The sequence below is a fragment of the Lolium perenne genome, chromosome 5 (genome assembly GCF_019359855.2).
Source record: "Lolium perenne isolate Kyuss_39 chromosome 5, Kyuss_2.0, whole genome shotgun sequence".
Taxonomy (NCBI): Eukaryota; Viridiplantae; Streptophyta; class Magnoliopsida; order Poales; family Poaceae; genus Lolium; species Lolium perenne.
The window spans coordinates 256,791,913-256,808,655 of record NC_067248.2 but is presented as its reverse complement, the minus strand read 5'-3'; the positions used below and the strand labels follow the sequence as shown (position 1 = coordinate 256,808,655).

Genomic DNA, 16,743 nt, shown 5'->3' with positions numbered 1-16,743 from the left:
ACGTTCCGTAGCGAAGCACGGGTTTTGTCCTAGTACTACATCAAAAGCGGTTCAGAGTTGGAGCACAATATCCTCGCCAAGAGACGTGACCCATTCTGTATGTACATTCCAGATGAATAAAACCCACGTTTGACTACAAAAATCAAGCTTTTGATTTTCCTGCTGAAATAAAAAAACTAGCTTTTGATATGTGCCTAGAAAAACAAGCCTAAAGCGAATTCAGCTATGATGGATTACTTCCCAAGACGTATAGGATTTACTCCCAGCCAAGATAAATTTCCTCGGATCAACTTTAGCAGGCCAATTCCTGACAGTTGAACAATGGTAGAATTTACATCGGCAGCCTAAGAAATGGTGAACAAAATACGTCCATCTAAGTTAGGTACCCACGCAGATGGACTAACACAATCAGCAACAAGAAAAGGCATGCTAAACAAGTTCAGCCAACCAAACATATGCAGAGAACTCGAACAATCACCACAGATCACTAAAGCAAAACAACATTCCAGGTCATGAAAGAAATGGATACGCAACATACTACATATTGCATAAGTTGTACTTCTAGAAACATGTAACTAAAACTAGACCTTAAGCAGATCATTCAGTTCAGGCCAAACAGAGTTCAGGAAAAGAGCAATAGGTGTAACAGGACCGCGATGGCCTTTAAGCCTTTCCAACTGAATCCCAGTGAGCCACATCACGAAATCGGCAGGAGTTCATGCTTCACGTGAACCGGATATGAGTTGCACGCACGGCCTTGCTTGACAAAATGCAGGAACCTAGTGGTGAAAGATCCAGGGACATGGGAGTGTGAATAGAGAAGCGACCGTAGATGTCTGAACTACTCCTTGCGCTTGAAACTGAAGCCTGTGGAAACAACAAAGGACAAATTAAGCACATGAAAGTCTAGGCTAATAGAAAAACAAGGTTTGGTATGGTCATTTAGTGAGTGGCACCGAAGTGCAGAAATTTAGTAGCATGATTGAACAAACATGCGAGCTGGAATATTTATGATAGCTCTCACAAATGTGCCATTAAAATGAAGGAAACCAATCAGAAGGTCTAACTTACCATTCGACAAAGTGCAAACATTCGTTAAAGTGTTTCATTAATCAATCCTTATCCTCTACTTAACAGCATAGACATGCAGTTACAACCACCAAGCACATCTTGCAGCTGTAGACCTGTAGCTGGTGCCTCACAAGATGCAGTCGTGACGGTTGCTGTTAGGGCTTAACCATGAACAGTCTAAATGGTTGATCAAGGTGCCACATTGTGGATACAAGGTACTTTATGGTACCACAGTGGTATTGACATTCAAAGAATGAAAAAATAGTGCATAGAATTCTCCTCTGCCCTAGGTTTGCATTTTCATTGAAATAAGTTATGTCATTTTTTCCATTTTGGAACTCAGAAAAGGGTCAAATGTTTGATTACCAAATTTCAGAATTAGTTTGTGATACAGTTTATCTACAAAAAAAACTTGTGACTTACATGAATAGAATAATACGATTTCCCAACTGTGAAGCATACATACTACATAAACATTATAATAGTAGTATATGGTTGTAGTTACTTACAGTCATCATAGGGCTTCCTTTCGATGTTTATGAGTTTCGGATGTACTCCATGGTACGCAAGGAAGTTTACTATTTGGTCTACCCTTACATCTTTCTGGAAATATGTTATTTCAATTGCCTTGAGATGCTTTGACACCATGAATTGTTCCTTTGGATAGACTTTATGCATTTGAGTTTTCTGTTGCAAACAAAATGATTTACTGAAATGAATCAGCAGTAAATGGTAATATCAAGCAGTGAGGTATCATACATAGAATTTTTTTTATACCTCACAGTATCTACCAAGTTGAAGCGTAAATCTCTCTAGAATTGGTGAGTGCTGCAGAAAGTAAACTAGTCCAGTGAAGTTAGAAGCCATACACCAGTCACTGAGCAACAATGTCTTGAGCTTGCTAAATGTAGGGTAACATTTTATCTCCTTTCTGAAGACCTGGAGAGAGTGAAGAATTAAATGACAATTGAATCTCTGACTTCAATTGCATGATTTACTAATACTGAACACAATACAAGCTTTCTAGAGTTCTTATTCTTCGAGTAACAAAACATAAGCATACAATGTTTCATACCCTGGAAAAATGTTACTTTTGGTTTATTCAGAAACATCAAACATATTTAATTAAGCCACACAATTTAAGTGTTACATAAATTGACAGAATTAAAGGACAATTGACAGTTAATATATGCTTCTGAATAGTACAGTGTAAGTATCAAGTAGCCTTATAAACCGCATGCATAAAGCCTTTTTCCACGAACCAAGTATAGGGGGTGTCTTAATAAAAACATGACAGCTGCCGCTGCATGCCAGGCCTCCGGGGCTAGCGGCTGCTGGCTTAGGCTTGCAAACCTCTGTTGCATGCCTTGCTTTATCCCTTTCTTATTGATTTAAGTTGGGTAAACACTATAATGTGTGCTCAAGAGAAGAATAGAAACATGGTGATTAAAAAGAGTGAATCGGTGGCAAAAATGCAATGCACATCAGAAACCAGTTTACTATGGTTAGAGATGGAAAGGGGAATAGCAGCACACAAGAGAAGGAGTCAGCAAAACAGCAAGCATATCCACTGAAAAAAGATGGAGCATACCATTGATCTCCAGCTCCTCGAGCGATTGGCAGCTCGAAACATGCACATAGAAATCGTCGAGCCAAACGCAGCAAAGAGTTAGCCTGGTCAGGTGCGCGCAGAAGAAAGTCCCGGCCGATAGCTGGAAGTAACGTCGAGAGTAGATTTTGATTCGAAGATCCCTCACTTTGCACGATACAGCGTAACGGAGACACATGTCGACATCTTGGCTGAACCTGTCATCGGACAGAATCTCGCACTCAAGCAGGGGCGTTGTCGGGTCACGGTAGCGGATCAGGCTCTCGATAAAATGGAAGCTCCGGGAGGTGTGGTCAAGTCCCATGTCGAAACGGAGGGACGGCAAGGACTTCCAGAGGGCGCGCCAGCGGGGGCCGAGCACAGACATCTGCACTGCTTGACGCGATGTCAGGAACGACAGCAGAAGCAGGATCACATCTTCCGGGAGCGCACTCAAGCGGTCCTCGCCACCGGACACGGCTGCTTTCTTGTTACCCTTGCTGCGGAGCCTTTTAGGCATTCTGCCGAACAGGTGTCCTGCGCGCGCGGAAGCTGAAGAGGTGGAGGGCAAGGAATGAGCTAGCAGGCGGGAACGATGAGCAAAGAGCTCGAGGATTCGCAACGCGTCGCGTACCTCTCTTCGCCGCCTCCGGCCGCCGCGGACCAGGGCCGAATGCTCCTTCCGCTCGCCGGCGTACATACGAGACACACTCGCGGTTACAACAGAGTCGCCTCACTTTGTAAAATCCCCCGATTTTGCACGTAGGACACTCGAAGCAGTATGTATTTACAGTTTACCCACAGAGTTGCCGGATGGCGTCGTTCTCGCCTGCCTGGAAGTCGCCGCCGTCGCGGGGCCCGAGCTACGAGTCCGCGGCGCATGTTCGGGGGCCTACCTCTGGGAGATTGGCGGTGGCATCGGGCGCGGGGTTGGTCTACGCGGCGCGGCGGCTCGAGCACCTCCTCTCCTCGCCCGCTGCACACTCCGGTGAGGGTTTTGAATCTAATATGATGGCCCCTTTAATCATCAGCAGATAGTTGCGCACATGATTTTTTTCTTCACGATTACTGGTTCACGGGTATTTGATGATTTTTTGTGTGTAGATTTAGCACACCTGTTTAGACTCGGCAATACGTCGCCCAGTTTCTGAAAGCGCAGTGGAAGATTTTTCTGATTGCTGCTCTTCTGCTTCGACGATATTAAGATTCAGAGTCGTGTAATTATACACTGATAGCGAGAATCATGCTTAGTAAGTCATCATTTGGCAGATCTTAGTACAGATTGAATGCTACCTAACCTAAGAGTTGTGCTCGAATGGCAGCAGGTTATTTGACATGGGACGCCACGCGCAGTTATGAGCTGCTGAGGGCCAGAAGCCACTCCCGCAATGCTTGTAAGTTGCCATTACCTCTGAGTGCTCCCGTGCTTATGGATACGTACATTGATTTCAGAATGTCCCCTTGTTTAAACTACAATCATGTAGATGCCGCTAGAATGTGAGTCTATTCAGGTGTTATAGGATGGCGAGGAATTATCTTCCTGCCTGCCCCATTTGAAAGGTGAAACCATGTACATCCCATAGAAAAATACAGAACCAGGAAACACGGGTCGAATGAAACATATCACATGGCATGCTGCAATTGAAAAATAGAACATATCTCTTGATATTGCAGCACGTTGTCTGTGTTGATACTTGCCAAATGTTCTAGATATGAGTCAGATAGCTAGTGGAATGAATTGAATTCATTGGTGGCCGGTGCTTTGAAAGGGACGGAATTGACTTCATTGGTGCTTTGAAAGACATTTGCATCAGTTGAAAAATGGATGGCTAGGCATTGTTCAGCAGGAGTAAACCTCTCTTTTGTTTGCCTTGGGTCGGTTGTTGTGTAAGTCCTGCTTTAATCAATGAATTTAGCAGCCTTCCTTCAATTTTTCAGAAAGAGATATGATTGCTCAAGTTATGGTCCAGTAGTACTGCTTACAACTCTATAATGACATTAGGCTAGTTTTAGTCCAGTAGGTCCATATTGGAGATTGTATGAAGCAACAACGAAATGGAGCTCACATGAGATGCTGATAATCAAACAGTCAACCAACAACAGCGCTTTGTGAAATTTTCTGGCAAATTGTTCACTTATTTGAACCACTAATCACATTAAAACTGGTTATTCAGAAACAATGTGTTGTGGGCATGGACAATCGTCAGACTATGCATCTCATTCTCAGGGGATATCCAGATCTTTAAATAATTGGTATCTCAGTGCCAACAGAACTGTCCCTCACTATTCTCATGTTAGACCCGACTTTCACGTAGTTCTCATGAAGCATGCCCGTGAGCCACTAAGAAGGCCAGTTTGGCAGCACATTGTGATATCCAATCACACAAACACTACCACCACTGTCCCCAATAAGTACCAAAGAGGTAGCCTCTAAACATTGCATATTCAAAGCTCATGGCCTTGTCCCTTGCCAGCTTGCTTTGATAGCTGCATGCTTATCGTTCCCCCCACCTATAAATGCATCAGCTCTGAACCACCGGTTCCATCCACAAGCAAAGCACTACATCTAGATTAACACTTGACACAAAACTCTGAGTTATCTGCCAAGAAAGAAGGAGATATACAACCATGGTCAGTGCGAAGAGACTTTCTCAAATGATAAAGAAGTGGCAAAGAGTGGCAGCCATCGGGAGGAAGAGGCTTATGTGGACGGCAGCGAATGAAGTCGATGAGTGCTGCTCATCTGTGGTAGTGAAGGGCCACTGTGGTACACTGCCGACGGGAGGCGGTTCGAGGTGCCATTGGTGTTCCTCAGCACAACGATCATTGAAAAGCTCCTGAGGATGTCTCAGGATGAGTTTGGCTTCACAAGTGACGGGAGGATCAGACTGACTTGTGATGCAGCAGTGATGGAGTATGTCATGTGCTTGCTCAGAAGGAATGCATCAGAAGAGGTAGAGACAGCTTTCCTGAGCTCCGTGGTCAGACCCTGCCACCATGGAAATGGTTTGGAGCTATCCATGGGAGTTAGCCAGCAAATAGCTGTTTCTAGCTTCTGATGATTCAGTATTTGTTTTACTTTTTTTTTTCTCCGTCCATTTTTTGGGATGATGTAAAAAGTTCTATATGGAACATAGGAAATGAAAAAAGGGTACCACAAGTTGACTATTTGACTTCGTCTTGGCTCCTGGCTGCTTGGTCCCGCTACTCTTTTGTGTGAATTAAGTTTATGTTTGGTTGCAATACTAATAATCATTTCTTAATGATCAGGGGATCTTAGTATGTTGCACATTTCCCTTTGGGCATTTTCAGGCCCACTTCCTTTGAAGTTTTAGGACGTTCAGTTTATCTGCAAACATAACCCACATATTTTACTCTAAAAGTTTGCTCTGCAGCTTGTACTGCTAATTTCTCTTCCATTTTTGGATTTTATGCAAAATATATGATATGTCCACTGATAAGTTTTGCCTGACTAGTGATCATTTTTGTATTTTGAACAAGAACACCCTCAGTAATTGCAGAAAATTTGCTTCTATAATATGTATTATCTGAGAGAACTGCATATATATTATAGATCATGAAACAATTGAAGAGTTTTGGTGGCTATTATTTTTCTCGAAACTATCACTTCATCAATAAATAAATATGGATTTATGGTTTATTTAGCATATAATAATTTAACATATTTGATTCTCTCATTCGTAGTGTTGCTTGTTAGGCTTATCTTCTGTTGTATCTTCTGTGAGCTATACATTTGTACTCTGAAGCTCCAGGGTTGAAGTAAATAGCTTTCAGGGACCCTATGACCCAATGCTATGTAGTTGTAATTAAAAGGAGTTCATATCATAAAACAAGCTGGTATGCTAATAAGTTATTTCCTCTCTAGCGCTGAACTCTTTTATGTCATACTGGATAAGACATGCAAAATGGAGAATAATGAGGCAAAAACTTTGCATATATTCAGGAGCTACAAACTGCAAGCTGCTGGTGCAGCACTACATGTGGTGCCATACAACTTGGATATTGGCACAACATCACTACGGAGCTCAGGAATGCCCTCTCTACTTCAGGCGATGCATTTCTTCTGAGCAAGCACATGACGTACTCCATCACCACTGCATCGAACGGCAGTATGATCCCGCTGTCGCATGTGAACCCAAACTCGTCCTTGGACATCCTTAGCAGCTCGCCGAAGACTGTCGTGCCGAGGTACGCCAGCGGGACCTCGAACCGCCTCCCATCGGCTGTGTACATGGCACAGTGACCTTTATCTGCGACCGGCGATGCCGTGCAGCATGCTTCGTCGTCTCTGGATGCTGTCTTCACCCGTTGCCACTTTCTCACGAACTGAGCAATCCTCTTGGGATGGATCATGGCCATGGCTGGGTGTTCTTGATTCTCAGGTATTTTTCTTGGAGATGCTTGGTTTGTGAGTTTGTTGATGAAGTGCTGGTGTCTTAGCTCATGAATATATAGGCACAGAGATATGAGACTTACTAGCAGTTAACAGGGGACAAGGTGCGTGCAATGTTGGCTCTGAAGGTAGGCAGACAGATTCAGATCAGATTTTGCTGGGCCATGGCTTGCTCTGTAGAGGCAAACGTAGTGGACTAGTGGCTGGGCAATAGATGCATGCTACAGCCATTGATATTAATTGGGTAGAGGAATTATGCAACCTTCTGGGGCCCAGCTTTTATTGATCCCATTTGGTTCGGTGTCCTGTATCATGAGATTGAGGTTAGCTAGTTAGCCTTGTTCAAAAGCAAATCATTTCTTAATGGTTCGATGACCCAGTCTTTGTACTTTTGCAGCAACCCAGTGATTGCAATCAGGTGAGGTGAAGAGACAGCATCACAGGGGACACTGCGTATGATGGTCAGGAGCCCTTTGTGTCACTGCTTTTGGTTGTGTACTTTGCACATACAGCTGCATTCTAGCTGTTTGTTGGTCGCTTTAGCAGTGTTTTGATTGCTTCAAATCTAGCAAGTTGCATGACAGCTCCATATCTCATGGTCTGCATGATTTCTAGCATTGCATGTGTCAGCCATTCCCTTGTATCTCCCCTGCTTTTCCAATTTGCCTACAACTAGTTGCTAAGAATCAGGTCACGAGGTTCAGCCGGAAAGTCTAGTCCTGGGGCTTCAGGGCATGACATTGATTCCGTCTGTACAGAGCTGTCATTCGTTCAATTCAGTACATTTTCTGGTGGGCAGGACTGCAGTAATCCAAGTTGCAATGCAGGGCTCATTTGTTAATACCTGATAGCTATTTGCATTTCCATGACAAATTAATTAGGAAGTAGCTAGTCTATCAAATTTCTTTTGCCAAAGACAAGTCTTAATGGGCTCATGCTGTGTCACGGACCTAATTTCTGTACATTCATGGGCTTTCCTGTCCCAGTTTCAAATATAATCCAACAATTTTATCGTTGTTGAACAAGACACAGCAACTTCTCGCCAAAACGTCTTCCCTTATCCATTTGTGAAGATTAAGTCAACGTTTCCTTGCAAACTTTTGGGTTTGAGGCCATATAACTGTGCAGAAGAAATTTGTTGATGCATCTTGCATAGGCCCCAAAAGGCTTTGATAACTCATTTATCTCTGCAACAAAGTATATGAATCCAAAGAACCCTGTCTAACTACTGGTTATCTTCCTTGTCTGCTTCCTTGCTTTCAAGATCAAAATGCTTTACTTAAACAATTTAACCTTTTTCCTATTCGTAAGCCGATAAGTGCACTCAAGAGTAGAAAGTCAGGTGGTAATCATGCGCTGCAGAGAGAAGCAATCTGGGCAACACACGGACGTGGCGCCCCACAGCTTGTATCTTAGTGGGACATCGCCATGGAGCTGAGGAGCGCTGCCTCCATCTCTGCGGAGGCGCCTTTGTTTTGGTTCTCAGACAGGAATGGCTACAAAGTGAGCCTCTTTCTCCCGAGGACTGTCATCCTCTCCCACTTCTTGGCCAACTGAGCAAGTACCAAACATAGGGAAGAAGGGAAAACATGGCTCCATCAGCTCCCCTATAGCCTCCCTCTAAATATTGGTGTCCCCAACCTAGCCCCCTCTCTCCTCTATGCATTGGGGTTGTGGAGGTGTCCCCTACACATGCCCCAACCTATGTTATGTCTTGTTATAAATCTTACATTTGGCTCTACATTATTAATATACATGTGCAGATGACATTGGGGACGAAATATAGGGGAGCTGCTAGAAAGAAGAAAAATATAGGGGAGGAATCTTTTTAGGGGAGAAAATGTAAGGGTCCTGCTGGACTTGTTCTAACTGAAGAGATTCTACTGTGTGTTGGAAGCTGGAACGCTTTGTCCTGTGGACGGAGCAATGGTGTTTGGAGGCATGTAGGTTGTAGCCATGGATTTATATCTCTGGGCTGCCACGCAAGGAGACAAGACCATGAGCAGCCAATATTATGCTGGGACAAGTGTTGGGTGTGTGCCGGAGCTTGGATTGGACATTGGCTAGTAGCATGCTGATTGGTCTAGGGACCCCATGTTAATTGTGAGTCTGCAATGCTCACGCGGAATGCAGCGCAAGTTGCCAAAGTTTGCGCAGTGGCTGATCACCCTGACCCAAAATATGGTCCCACAGAAATCTCGTCAAAATCATTCAACACATTGTCTACAGCTAGCTGCAACAACATTGCATCCAGAGCACTAATGGCATTGTCTCCTGCCCACCGCTCTTGCTGATAGCTATACATGACCCACACATATACATTGCCCTGAGTCCTCTCTTCCTTCTACTATAAATCCTTGGCCTGCTCAACACAAACTGCTTCATCTCATCTGCAAGCAACATCACAATCTACACCACACCTTCAGACTTTCAGAACCAAAGTAAAATTTTAGCTAGCCAAGAACACATCAGACTCAACCATGATCCATCCAAAGAAGCTTGCTCAGCTGGCCAAGAAGTGGCAGAGGAAGGTCGCATCTGGAGCTGGTGGCCAGCAAGCTGACGAGTGCTGCAGCACAGTCGCTGACAAGGGCCATTGTGTGGTGTACACTGCCGACGGGGCACGGTTCGAGGTCCAGCTGGCATACCTTGGTACAACGGTATTCGGCGAACTCCTGAGGATGTCCGGGGAGGAGTTTGGCTTCACGAACAGCGAGGGAGGCAGGATCACTCTGCCATGCGATACCGTGATTATGGAGTATGTCTTGTGCTTGGTCAGGAGAGACGCCTCCAAGGAGGTCGAGAGGGCGTTCTTGAGCTCCATTGCTGGGCACTGCCATGGCCAAGATGCACCGATGGGACTCGCCCATCAATTGATTCTTTGTACTTAGCTTAGCTACTGAGAATCTATTTTTCTTTGGGTGAAATTGCAATGTACAGACTGATATAAGATTGAATTATCACAGGAAATGATACAAAACATATCTTTGTTTCTGAGAGAAATTTTATTATTTGCCACTCCAAGGTCAAAGTGCAAGCACATTATTTGTTGTAGTTTGCCAAAGTCCAAACACATTATTTCCTTATGTTCTATACCACCTGCGTTGAGTACAATGTTCCCAGTTGCTAGAGAAGCTAGACTATTATATATCTTTATGTTACTCCCTACTTCTTTTGATCTTCTATTTCGTTGACATCACCCAAATCTAGATAAACCCTGTTACTACATTGAGAAGTTCTTTAACACGAGAATGCTACCTTTCTACGATCCACGGTAACTTGCTAGTTTGATCTCTGAAAGCATGTGCCATTCTTGTATGCAACTTTAATACATTTTACAATACATCAGCCCTTCTAGAGTTTTATCCTGAGGGTTTATCATTGAAATTGTTCATGAAACTTCAGCTGATTTATCTTGTCTGACTAGTGATTCTTTTTTGCATTTTAAACAAAAATACCCCAACCATTGCAGCACATTTCTTCTGTAACACGTACTCCCTTCGTCCACAAAAGGATGTCTTAGATTTGTCTAAATTTGGATGCATCTATACTGTCTACATACGTCCAACTCTAGAAAATCTAAGACATCCTTTTATGGACGGAGGGAGTATTACATTAGGGAAGTGTATATGAGAGATCATGAAACAATGTAAATCTTGGGTACCTGTAAATTTTCTTGAAATTGTTTCTCATCAATGAATGCAAATTAGCTTTTTACTATCATAGAATAGAATCACATCTTTCATTCTTTTAGTGGTAGTAGTGCTTGTTAGCGTCAGCTATGAGCTAGGCATTTGTACTCTTATCCCAAGGTTGAAGTAAGTCGCTTTCTTGCACCCTAGGTCCTAATGGAACACAACTGTAGTTAATTATAGTTCATATAATGCAACAAAATGGGTATGCTGACGTATATTTTCTATTTTCCAGTATTGTTTGGATAGGGCATGCAGGAGAACACCGAGGGAAGAACTCTGCATGTATTCAGGAACTACAAGCTGCAAGCTGATATGCAGAAAATATGACTAATCTGTATTTGGTAGGGGGCAAGGCCATGAGCTTGGTGCGTGCAATGGTGGCTCCCGAAGGAGGCAGTGAGATTCAGATTAGATTTTATTGGGCCATGGTACTGTTGAGGCAAGGATAGTGGACTAGTGGCTGGGTAATCAGATGCATACAAGATATACAGCAGCCTTTGCTGCTGAATTTGGGCAGAGGCACTGTGCAACCATCCAGGGTCCAGCTTTATGGCGGTGTTCCAGTTCTGTCTCCTGTATCAAGAGATTAGAAGATATGTGATATTCATGTGCACCGGTCGCCGTGGTTTTGCAGAAACTGTGTGATTGCACACTGGTTAGGTGAAGAGCTAGTGTCATTGGGTACAAGGCATATGATGGTCCAGGAGCCTTTCCTGAGTAGATGCAGAGTTCACTTCATTGCTTTGGGTGTAACTGCATGTTAGGTGCTTGTTGGTTCAACAGTGCTTTGATTGCTGCAGATCTGGCAAGTTTGCTGGGCAGTTCCATATCTCATGTCCACCCATGGTCTGCATGGTCCCTAGCAGTACCATTTTCTGGTATCTTCCTTGCATTTAGCTGGGCAGTTGAATCTATCGAAGGAGTTTCATTGTGGTATTTTTGTTTTGGGAAGTGAGCATGCTGCAAAGTGAGTTGCTATAAAAAAAGCTTCTATATATTAGTTTATGACTGAAAAATTGTCTGACCTAATGATGTACTTGGGTCCTGATGAGCTCATGCTGCATGACAGACCTGATTTCTTAACATTTGCAGATCTGCCAATGCTGACTTGAGCATAATTCGATGGTTTTACCTATAGTTGAACAGAACGCAGTAGCATCCAAGAGGTCAGCTTCCCTTTCCATATGTAAAGATTTGCCTGCCCTCCTAAACTTTTATTTGTAACATTTTGTGCCTGAGGTCATATAGCAGAAGGAATTTGACGACGCCTACTGCTTAGGTCCTAAAAATTCTGTGATTGATCATTTATCTTTGCAAAAATCATATATATACATTGAAATAATAATCTCTAACATAAACAATTTCCTTGATTGCTTCTGTGCTTGCAAGACCAAAATGCTTCACATAAACAATTTCCTCTTTTCTAATTCTCCTATATCTTCACAGTTGGTTGGTAATCAGGAGTTGCAGACACTGAAGTGCTGGATAACTCCCAGATGAGGCTCCGCATGATAGTTACATGACATCGCCATGGAGCGGAGGGATGCGGCCTCCATCTCTGCGGAGGCACTTCTCCTGAGCATGAACATGGCGTACTCCATCACTGAGGCATTACATGGCAGCGTGATTCTGCCACCGTTGGTGCCTACGAAGCTGAACTCTTCTTGGGACATCCGCAAAAGCTCACTGAAGACCGTCGTCTCAAGGAGCACCAGTGGCACCTCGAACCTCATGCCATCAGCGGTGTACATGGCACAGTGGCCCTTGCTAGCCACCGACGAGTACGACGTGCCGCATGACCCTTCGGTTTCTTCCTTCGACGTTGATGACAACCAGGTGAGCCTCTTCCTCCTGGTGGCCGCCACCCTCTGCAACTTCTTGGCAAGCTGAGCGAGTGCCTTGGCACTCATCATGTTGGTTTCTTTTGTTCTTGGAAATGTGAGAAACTCTTCTGCTAGTTGGAGATTGGAATGCCTTTGTATGTTGATGAAGTGATGTTTTTTGGAGGGCACTTAGCCATGGATTTATAGCTCAAGGGTAAAGCAGGCGCCCACACGGTGGAGTGTGATGGTTGGGCAGGAGACAATCCCCATGGGCACATCACATGTGGTGCTGCGGTTTTGGAGGCGTCAGGATGTGATCTGGATTGGGTTTTGATGAGCCAAGTGTTTCGCACTCACCAGAGCTGTGGCTGGGAGCCACTACAGCCGTGGTGATTTGTTTGCTGAGGAAATGGCATGAGGACCCCATGGGGCTCTGTAGCCACAAGCACATTTCAGACATGGATGGTGCTTGAAAATCTCATCAAAATCATTCATCATAATGTCTGCAGCTAGTTGCAACAACATTGCATGCAGAACACTTATGGCCTTGTCTCCTGCCCACCGCTCTTGCTGATAGCTACACACAACCTGCACGCATATGCACTGCCCTGTGCCCACTCTTCCTTTTACTTCTACTATAAATCCATGGTGTGTCCAACACAAACCTCTTCATCTCATCTGCAAGCAACATCACAGTCTACAACACAGCTTCAGGCTTTCAGAGCCAAAGTGAAATTTAGCCAGCCAGGAACACATCAGACTCAACCATGATCCATGCAAAGAAGCTTGCCCAGCTGGCCAAGAAGTGCCAGCGGATGTTGGTGCCTGGAGCCGGTGTCCGCCGCCAGCAGGCCCTGGATCCCGAGGACGAATGCTGCAGCACAACATCATCTGTTGTTGCCGACGAGGGCCACTGTGTGGTGTACAGCGCTGATGGAGCACGGTTCAAGCTCCCTCTGGCTTACCTTGGAACAACAGTCTTTGCTGAGCTTCTGAGGATGTCTGAGGAGGAGTTTGGCTTCATGAGTGGCGGCAATGGAGGCAGGATCACACTGCCCTTTGATGCCACAATGATGGATTACGTCTTGTGCCTTGTTAGGAGAGACGCCTCTGAGGAGGTCGAGAAGGCATTCTTGAGCTCCATTGCTGGGCACTGCTGCAGCTACAACTCTAGCTGCATGGTGCCATCAATGGAAATCAGCCATGAATTAGCCCTTTGTACTTAGCTTTAGCTTCTCTTTTTTTTTTTTTGGTTAGGACAAGAGGAGCTCTGTATAGTTTCATGTAAGATCCGATTATCACAGGAAGTGATATAAAAGAGACACTTTTTCGGGGAAAAATGGATTGTTTTGACGCATCCTTTAACATAGTTCATATAGAGTACTGAAGAAAGTACAAAAAACCATGGGTTTATAGTTCGCCGTCATGATTTCCGGGGGCAGGAAGTAGCGACTAAAAGGGGAGGATGGAGATGACTGGAAATTGTCTGAACTCGGTAACAGCACGATGAAGGAGATGGCGATGGGGAATAAATAAACTGGTGTTCCTACCTCTGACAGTCAGACTGAGATTGCCTATCTCAGATGGAGGTGGGTTGAGCAGTTTGTAGGTTCTGGTTAGAGGTAGTAATGACATTTTGCTGCCTAGGAATGGACGCTTCCACTGTCGTTGCCGGAAGTGGCCAATTCTGGATCTCCATTCCTCACATCGTCTCACCACACTCTGGTGAGAATTCCATATCAGGATAAGCACTCTAATCAGTAGCAATATGTAGGAAAGCAAGTGAATTTCTGATACATGTCTCTGGTACTTGCTTTTGATCTTCTGTTCTGTAGACATTACACAGAAATTAAATGAGCCTTGTAGTTGAACATACGTTAATATGACTTCATTTTTACTATTTTCTTCTAGAATGGGATCTATTCACTATTTTTATATGCAAATTCATTATCTTCTTTTGTGAAGAAACTGCAAGAGAAAAATTGATAAAATTGTGATGGCAGGTTCTGGATTGATTAAAGCCTCGCACCACTGAAAAGGCGTAGATTGCATTAACAATTTAACATTAAGAGAATAACAATTTCCGTTATTTTTCTATCTATGTAAAAAAAAAACTGCTGTACTAACAAGTAGTACTAAACAAAAAAAAACATTAGGAGCTGAAAACAGTCACTTGTTGGTTAACACACATAGATGGTGCCATGCAACTTGTATAGTGGCATGGCATCACTATGGAGCTGAAGAATGCCTTTTCAACCTCCACTGAAGGATTTCTTCCAAGCAAGCACATCGTGTATTCCATCACCATGGCGTCACATGGCAACATTATCCTGCCATCATCACTGCCAAAAGTAACTTGAGTTGCAGTTCTTTGTTCGTGTTGAAGGATGGTGTTTAGAGGGCACTGAACCAAGATTTATGGCTGAAGAGAAGCAGGAGGCCTGTCAAGTGTCGTTGATGATTGGGTAAGGGGACACGGCCATGAGTCTGGTGTGTGCAATGTCGCAAGCAGATCAAGGCAATGTTATTGACACTACATGTTGCTTTGGGCCTAACTGTTTGGTGTGTGCCGTCACCATGCACCACCAGTGATGTGTTTAGTGGATAAGTAGCACGAGGACCCCATGCAAACTAGGTTGAACGCGTGAGGGCTAATTCTTTAGCTATTGTGCAATGATGTGTTGGCAGACAATCTTTGTGACTTGTGATAGGGATATCTTTTTTTTTTTTTTTGCGGGGGAAAGGGATCCCCAAGTTACACAGGGCCATTACAATCAGCTAGGATTGCCTCAGCAACATCTGGCGGAAAGTCTTGTAAAGTCTTGTAGCCAAAACTCTGTTCTTCCCTGTGTTCTCCCTAAAGCAGCAAGGCGATGGCTGACTCCGTTTGCATCCCTCCCGACTTTAGTGACAGATATCTCCCTTTCCCTAAGAAACTCACGGATCTGGGACACTCTCGTGGCGTAGCGCGACAGGTTCGGAGTACCCTTGGCGACAAGCTTGATAGCATCCGAACTGTCAACTTCCACCACAAAAGGCTCCGTCGTCCAGTGCAGGGCTAACATCAGCCCTTCCTCCATAGCAGCTAGCTCCGCGTCAAGGGCGTCCGCACATGCAATAATGTTTCTGCATGCGGCAAAAATCGCCCTGCCACCAGCATCCCTTATCACCATCCCTGCGCCAGCTCGACCATCAGCCGTGAAAGCCCCGTCGGTGTTCAGCTTCAGTTGGCCATCATCAGGCGACTTCCATTTCTGCTTGACCTGCGGTCTTTCATCAGGGCGTCTTACTGTCTTTCCAAAGCCCAGACTATTGTCGATCACATGCTTCCCCTTTCCAACATCAGCGTTGGGGCATTGTTTGATCGTCAGCAGCGAATCCATGTAACTAGTCAGGAAGCGTTTCGATGCCTCCACCGGCGCTGGCTTCTTTGCGTGTGTGAGCTCATTATGTATGTGCCAAATCCGCCATAGGAGCATCAGTAGGGCTGCACGTTGGTCAAGGTTCAGGCGCGGTATTACATGCAGAAACCAATCGGGATTCTGCTCCACGAGCAACTCGCTGGCAGGAAGGTCCCAGACTGATCGCATCACATTCCAGAGGCCCCGAGCATGAGGGCATTTTATCATAACATGGAAAGTACTCTCCTCCTCCATACCACATATCAGGCATGTCGCTGGTGTTTTGATGCCCCTCCTGTGCTTGTTGACCTGGGTCGCCAGGGCATTGTTGGCTAGTTTCCACGCAAAGATACGAATCTTAGGTGGGACTGGACATTGCCATATCATCTTCCACTCTGGGCTATCGCCGCTAGGACGAGTACTGGTTGTGAGCCTGCCATTCTCCCTCTGCTGCAACTCAAAGGCTAGCCGATATGCACTTTTCACCGTAAAAACCCCAGTTGGTTCAGGGTTCCAAGCAACAAAGTCATGCTCATTTCTTGCAGAGGTGCGGATTTTGACAATCTCCGTAATATCGATCGGCAAGAACCACCTCATGAGGAGCTGCATGTTCCAGGTACCATCAGGGTTTAAGAAATCAGAGACCCATCGCAGTCTACATCTTCCTTGCCAAGTAATCGGTAGGAGGTGGGATTCTCTGGGAATCCATGGTTGCCGCCATACACGGATGCTGGCCCCATTACCGATGCGC

At 44.7% G+C, this 16,743-nt stretch overlaps 5 protein-coding genes, 1 long non-coding RNA gene and 1 pseudogene across 7 annotated transcripts; 4 read left to right on the top strand and 3 right to left on the bottom strand.

The window, feature by feature from the left end:
• Positions 1 to 462: 462 nt before the first annotated feature.
• Positions 463 to 3,457, bottom strand: LOC127302822 (F-box/FBD/LRR-repeat protein At5g56420-like). The gene is made up of 5 exons (XM_051333454.2): positions 3,294 to 3,457; positions 2,663 to 3,211; positions 1,849 to 2,010; positions 1,581 to 1,758; positions 463 to 867 (listed from the first exon to the last, which is right to left on the bottom strand). The coding sequence occupies exons 2-3, from the start codon at positions 3,177 to 3,179 to the stop codon at positions 1,973 to 1,975; spliced, it is 555 nt and encodes a 184-aa protein (XP_051189414.2). The 5' UTR covers positions 3,180 to 3,211; positions 3,294 to 3,457; the 3' UTR covers positions 463 to 867; positions 1,581 to 1,758; positions 1,849 to 1,972.
• A 91-nt stretch (positions 3,458 to 3,548) lies between these two features.
• LOC139831139 (uncharacterized) lies at positions 3,549 to 4,045 on the top strand. Of its 2 annotated transcripts, none has more exons than XR_011745800.1 (3): positions 3,549 to 3,647; positions 3,764 to 3,909; positions 3,985 to 4,045. It is a non-coding gene; the product is annotated as an uncharacterized lncRNA (long non-coding RNA). The 2 variants fall into 2 exon arrangements; XR_011745799.1 differs by having other exon boundaries at positions 3,982 to 4,007.
• A 687-nt stretch (positions 4,046 to 4,732) lies between these two features.
• On the top strand, positions 4,733 to 5,827 carry LOC127302818 (auxin-responsive protein SAUR36-like; annotated as a pseudogene).
• Positions 5,828 to 6,586: 759 nt separating this feature from the next.
• LOC127302820 (auxin-responsive protein SAUR36-like) lies at positions 6,587 to 7,098 on the bottom strand. The gene has a single exon (XM_051333453.1). It carries the CDS (start codon positions 7,037 to 7,039, stop codon positions 6,620 to 6,622), a length of 420 nt encoding a protein of 139 aa, XP_051189413.1. The 5' UTR covers positions 7,040 to 7,098; the 3' UTR covers positions 6,587 to 6,619.
• A 2,455-nt stretch (positions 7,099 to 9,553) lies between these two features.
• Positions 9,554 to 9,964, top strand: LOC127304372 (auxin-responsive protein SAUR36-like). Its single transcript, XM_051335060.1, has one exon. It carries the CDS (start codon positions 9,554 to 9,556, stop codon positions 9,962 to 9,964), a length of 411 nt encoding a protein of 136 aa, XP_051191020.1.
• Positions 9,965 to 12,167: 2,203 nt separating this feature from the next.
• Positions 12,168 to 12,681, bottom strand: LOC127302817 (auxin-responsive protein SAUR36). The gene has a single exon (XM_051333451.2). It carries the CDS (start codon positions 12,679 to 12,681, stop codon positions 12,226 to 12,228), a length of 456 nt encoding a protein of 151 aa, XP_051189411.1. The 3' UTR covers positions 12,168 to 12,225.
• Positions 12,682 to 13,066: 385 nt separating this feature from the next.
• On the top strand, positions 13,067 to 13,931 carry LOC127302816 (auxin-responsive protein SAUR36). The gene has a single exon (XM_051333450.2). The coding sequence runs from the start codon at positions 13,359 to 13,361 to the stop codon at positions 13,815 to 13,817; it is 459 nt and encodes a 152-aa protein (XP_051189410.1). The 5' UTR covers positions 13,067 to 13,358; the 3' UTR covers positions 13,818 to 13,931.
• The last annotated feature ends 2,812 nt before the right edge of the window (positions 13,932 to 16,743 follow it).